Source organism: Citrus sinensis, chromosome 9 (genome assembly GCF_022201045.2).
Source record: "Citrus sinensis cultivar Valencia sweet orange chromosome 9, DVS_A1.0, whole genome shotgun sequence".
In the NCBI taxonomy this organism is placed as follows: Eukaryota; Viridiplantae; Streptophyta; class Magnoliopsida; order Sapindales; family Rutaceae; genus Citrus; species Citrus sinensis.
In genome coordinates, this window is record NC_068564.1 from 12,818,855 (window position 1) to 12,825,176 (window position 6,322).

Below are 6,322 nucleotides of genomic sequence, written 5' to 3' on the forward strand. Positions count from 1 at the left end.
TATTTTAATGAAATTGGTTTGAAAATATTAACTCTCAATATTTAAAATTGTAAACCAATGTAATAGATGGGCTAAATAAATATAATTATTTAATTATTATATATTTTATAATTTTTCATAAAATTTGGATTCTCGGCTAGACCTCGGGCTTATCAAATGAATTATAAATTCGGTTCACCCCTAATCCCTAGGTAGGGTATTACTCAGCCTACATTTCCCAAATCTTGTTTGAGTCAAGGCGGACCAATATTCTTAACATCTTTTTTAACATGTGTGTGTTAATATAATAAGGAAAAATGTCATCTACACACTAAAATTTAGAAAATGATCATGTAAACTCCCAAACTTTCAACTAGGGTCATCAAAACCCTCTTTTGACTACAAGACCCTTAGAGCATTTCCAAAAGGCTCTATAAATTTTAGGAAAAATATCCACCGTCCACCTATTTTTTCCGACTTTTTCAAAAATACACAATTCTTTCTTTTTTTGGCTGGAATCCACCTAAAGTTACATTTTGTTTCACTTTTTCACTTTCATTTGGAATCCGTTAAAAAAACTAACGGAAACTTAAAAAATAATAATTTTACCCCTAAAACGAAAATTACAATTTCACCCTAAAAAATACAAAAAATAATCAGATTTAATGATGAATATCATTATTGGTATGTTAATGAAGTACAAAAAAATCTTAACTACTAGAGATTATAACTCAATGAATAATAAAACTCTACTTATCTTAAATTCAATTGATGGTTTGAGAGATTAGGCTATTTTTAATACTACTGTTATAATTTAGCATTCTAATTATAGACATATTCAAAAATAAACCCTGCATTTAATGGTTGTAGAATTAATTTCTTTATTGACCGATGGGGAAAATAATTAGATTTAATCTGATTACCTATGTGGCCAATAGATGAGTGAAAAAAGATATTGTTCTCCAAAAGACTCTTCAAATATAAATGAGTTAATACTATTTTAATTAAATAACTATTTTTTTAAAGAAAAAATCAATAGTAATTAAAACACATTTCTCTTTTTCTTCAACAAAAAATAATAAAATATAAATTGAAGAAGGAGAAAATAACTCTTCAAATTTGAAGAGAGATGATTATTTCTTATTTGAAGAATCTTAATTGGAGTGTGTTTTGGAGCCTTAAATATTGATGTAACTCTTCAAATAAGTAATAAAATTTTATTTGAAGAGTTTTTTGATAATGCTCTTAGTAGATAGCATCTAAAAAAATTAACTTTAAAGTTTTAAATAAATATAGATATAATTTAAATAGTTTAATTTGTCTAGTAGACTAATAATATTAGAATATTTTTTAATATATAGAATAATTTTAAATGTAAATTAGTATATTTATTTTAATAATATATTTTTTTATTATTAAAATTTTAAATAAATCTTTGGGTTGAATAGATTTTATAATTAATAAAATATATTTCATGGATTAATAAAATAAAAATGATTTTATATAATATTAAAAATAATTTAAATTTTAAATATTTATTTTAATATTATTTTTTATATAATATAAAATTAGTTTAATATAATATAAGATTGTAAATTATTAAAATATTTTAAATATTGAAATTATTTTAAAATTTATATATTATTATATTATTTAATATTATATTTTTATTTATTTAAAACATTAGAGTCAATTTTTTTAATTAATAGAGTCAAAAAATATTTTAATAAAAAATAATTTTGATATCTTAACTATATAATCATTTATTTAAATTTTAAGGGGGCACATATTTTTTTTTTCTAATAATAATAAAAAGAATACGGGCGCTGTACTGTCATTCAATTGATGCGGTAACATCTGTTGACCAATCGTGCAAAATAATTTGTCCTCGCGGAAAATAATAATAATAATGACTATGGGAAAGACATTCTTCCGATTTCTAAGCAATTTAAATTTATTTATTAGGAGCCAGAGGAGGAGATAACCCCTCATAATCGAAGCTCTTTTCTTTTAATAAGTAAAGATAAGAAGAAACAGCCCACAAGCAGCCATGAACAGAAACAAAAAGATTGTAGCATCTGCGGCAATAGTAATAGCAATAGTCTCTGTAATTATATCAATCAACCAAACAAATACTACTCTGAGAAACCTCTTCTGTGCGCCGTGCATAGAAGGATCCAAGAATAATCTGGAAGGTAGCAAGATCATCCAAGTCACTGGTGCTCTGGGTCCTGAGAGCATTGCTTTCGATCCCAATGGAGATGGCCCCTACACTGGCGTCGCTGATGGTCGTATTCTTAAATGGCAAGGTGATGAACTTGGTTGGACTGAATTTGCTGTCACCACTTCTCAAAGGTATCTACATATATCATCTCTTCAATTAATGACTCATTCTAGTTTTCAAATATACATATATATTAATTTCTTTTGCGCCATTAAACTTGCTGATGCGATTGCCTAGTTTTGATATTTAGCTAAGAATTTTTTATTTTTAATTTTTGTTAATTATAGCGTGAGGTAATTAAAGTTGCTGGGGTAATAGAAGTTAGTAAGAAACTACAAGTTACCTAATCTGTTTACTTAATGATTCTTGATTTCTTGTAGTTGTGGATGCCTGCTTTTGGCTAAGAAAAAAGTTAGCAGAGAATGATTCTTGTTTTCGTATTGCTTTTTGCCAACTTAAAAACTATACTATTGTAAGTTATACACAAACCACTCTTTAGCCAAGTGGCAGTCACCTCCTTGCCTCATTTCTGGGTCCATATTCTGGACTTATTACAATCTACTAATCTGCAAAGGATCTTTTGCTATTAAAACTCACAAGTAATGGCTTAGTATTGGCATTACTCTAATTTGATAATTTTAAGTTAATATCTATCTTTGTCCTAAGGGTGCTTACTATCAGTCTTATGTTCTGTTAATTTGTTGGGTCCTACTCACTTTTATGTGAAGTGAAACTCAGAAACAAAATGGAAAGAAAATAACTAAAGAGAAAAGGTTAAAGTAGACCAGATGGGGTTTGTTCGTTTACTTGTATTCCATTCTCTGTTTTTGCTAAAGGTTGAAATGTTTGTTCTTGGCATGTACTACATTAAACTGTTCTAAATTATGATTTACCTTAATCTCTCATACTAATATCCTACTAATCTAAGACAATCACATCATTTATCCGTATGTCTGTTAAAGTAATGCCAACATCACATCTTTTGTTTCCTTTTTCCTCCCTTTTCATTCATTCTCTCACTTAATGCAAGTTTCGCCAAACATGAGTTAATGTGCCATATCAACATAGATTAATTATTTAATAAGACCTTTCTATGGTTCGAGCCTGTCACTCTTGTGTCTGTGTCTTATAAAATGTCTGATCCCACTTTAATTAGTTATCTTAAAGATGATTAGTCAATGTGAGACTTGAGGATATTGGCCTTATGTCAGTTGAACTCTAACGTTAGTTATCATGCAAATTTAGCATGAAATAGTTGACAAATATTTTGTATAATGAATTTTTTATTCCTCGCCACTAACGAGCAATTTGTGGATATAACATTGCTCCCGGCTGCCCAATGGGTTAGTCTTATGGTATGTTGTTGCCTAAAGATTTTACCAGCCAACTACCTATTTTCTGAGTTTCTTTGTTAAGAGCTATGCAACTGTGCGCTGAACCTAAAAAAATCCATGCTTTAACAACTTTAATTATGTATTCGTTGCATTGCAGCTTCTCAAAATATAGTAATGTAAGAGTTCTCAGTACCTACAATCTTGTATGATAACAGCCCAGCAAGTGACATTAAAAAGCTTATTGAAAAAAAAATAAGGAATGATGATTTTTTTTTTGGTTTTTCCCCCTCACAGATGAAATGGTATTTCAAAATTGTACTAGGTTGAAAGAAATTGGCCTGTATACTGTATACTGTACACAGAGCTCTCTAATAAATCCGTTTCTTCTAATGTTATTGCTTCTGTTACTTATAATTGATTGGAAACTATACATGTATACTTTTCAAGGAAGGAGTGTGTTCGACCATTTGCGCCAGACATTGAGCATATCTGTGGGAGGCCGTTAGGAATCCGATTTGATAAGAAAACAGGAGATCTCTACATTGCTGATGCCTACCTTGGTTTTCAAGTTGTGGGGCCTGAAGGTGGTTTAGCCACTCAACTAGTCACAGAAGCTGCAGGTCAGCCATTGCGCTTTACCAATGATTTGGACATCGATGAACATAAAGGTGTGATCTACTTCACAGATTCAAGCACAGGTTTCCAGAGAAGGTAATTTAGCAAAAATTTGCAGTTTCCTCTATACCTGCATAGTTTGGATATAAATTTGGGTCTGGCAGTACGTGCTATCCCTTCATAATGGCTTAGATATGTATATATATATATATATATATATATATATATTGTTAGGATAAATTCCTGCTGTATTTGGAAGTAATTTAAGACAAATTCCATGAGAAGACATTTCTTCTGTGTACCAGATCACTGAATTTAAGCATGGTAGTTAGAACCACTTAAACTATCAAACTTAGTGCAGTGATTAGAATATCACCAAACTTGGGTTAAATAAACATGAAAAGTTAGAAGTAACTACTGAAGAATTAGATAGAGAATATCATTCAAGTGAGGTTGAAAGGTTCGGCACGAAGATTGAGAAACGTTTCTTCTGTTTTATTTTATTTTATTTTTATAAAGTAATCAAAACTTGAATTATTGAAAGAAATTCATCTGTCAATCCCTATTTTCTTGATCACTTTTTCTCCTTATAAAACTTGAGGTTTCATTGCTTTATAATGCCTCTTTATTTAATTATTTAGTTATTTTTTCTGGATTATTATCCACGTGTCTTAGTTATTAGGAGTCAATTTATTCTTACAAAGACAAAAATAAAGTATAAACTAAAAGTAGAAAAGTGAAAACGTCACAATCTGAAATTCTGTTGAAACCTTTGTTTGCAGGCAATTCATGTCATCAATCTTGAGTGGAGATAAGACAGGCAGGTTATTGAAGTATGAAAAAACAACCAAAGAAGTAACAATCTTACTACAAGGCCTTGCATTTGCAAATGGAGTAGCATTGAGCAGAGACCGCACCTTTATACTAATAGCTGAAACCTCGAACTGTCGGATTCTAAGATTTTGGCTTCATGGTCCTAACAGTGGAAAGCAGGATGTTTTTGCCGAGCTCCCTGGATTTCCGGACAATGTCCGAATTAATTCAAATGGGGAGTTTTGGGTTGCCTTGCATGCAAAGAAAGGACTTTTTGGAAAGTTGATTCTTCTGAATTCTTGGCTGGGGAAGACATTGTTGAAACTTCCACTAAGCTTTAGGCAACTGCATTCACTGTTGGTAGGAGGGAAGCCCCACGCAACTGCTATCAAGCTTAGTGAAAAGGGAGAAGTCTTGGAGGTTTTAGAAGATTGTGAAGGAAAAACTTTGAGTTTTATTAGTGAAGTGGAAGAGAAGGATGGCCAGTTATGGATGGGATCAGTGCTAATGCCTTTTATTGGCATATACAATAGGTTTCGAAATTGAACTACGTACTTTCCATCCTTTTATATGTAATAGGGAAGTTAACTTATACCCCTGCGTTTTGATTATTAGATTGTGAATAACGTTCATGAACATTTATTTAGTCCTTATAGTTGGGTGATAGACTGACTCAAACGGTCAAACCCTTGCTCATGAACATGTATTTAGTCCTTATACTTTCCATCCTAATTTGGGACTCTTAATAAAAGCTTAAAATAGATTTCTTTAATAATTTTTTTACCAAAGATGTTTGATAAAAATTTTAAATTGGTTATTTCAGAAAACTCTTCATTTTATTTAAAAAAATTTAGAAGTTAGGGTGGCTTTTAAAAGCAACTTCTGAAGCTAATAAAAAACCATTAATTAAAATTTTTTTATTATAAACTTATTTTATCTTTATTTAAATCAAATATTCTTTTTATCCAATAGAATAAAAATAAAATAAAATAAAGGGCTTAAGGTTTCTACTAAAAAGATATAAAAAACTTGCTTTTTACAAAAGAGTAGAGAAGCCACAATATAGAAAATAAAGAAAAATATTCTCTCTAACTTTAGGAGAAAAGTTTTTTTCTTGCTAGCTGCTTTGAGTAGTGATAAATGCATTCACACGTTAAGTGCATATCGAACTTGAGTGGTAACTTGGAAGATTGTTTGTGACGAATCGTGAAATAACAAGATTAATGATGATGGATCGTGACCTAATATGATTGGTGGTGACAGATTGTAACCTAAATGATTGCTGGTGACTAGTTCATGACTTAGGAGCATAAATTACTACTATGAAAAGACAAAAGTACGATTTCTAAATTATGAT

At 30.1% G+C, this 6,322-nt stretch overlaps 1 protein-coding gene across 1 annotated transcript; it reads left to right on the forward strand.

Moving 5' to 3' along the window:
- The first annotated feature begins 1,927 nt into the window (after nt 1–1,927).
- Nucleotides 1,928–5,740, forward strand: LOC102622146 (protein STRICTOSIDINE SYNTHASE-LIKE 10-like). Its single transcript, XM_006494327.4, has 3 exons — nt 1,928–2,334; nt 3,985–4,248; nt 4,935–5,740. Exons 1-3 carry the CDS (start codon nt 2,030–2,032, stop codon nt 5,509–5,511), a joined length of 1,146 nt encoding a protein of 381 aa, XP_006494390.2. The 5' UTR covers nt 1,928–2,029; the 3' UTR covers nt 5,512–5,740.
- Nucleotides 5,741–6,322: the final 582 nt, after the last annotated feature.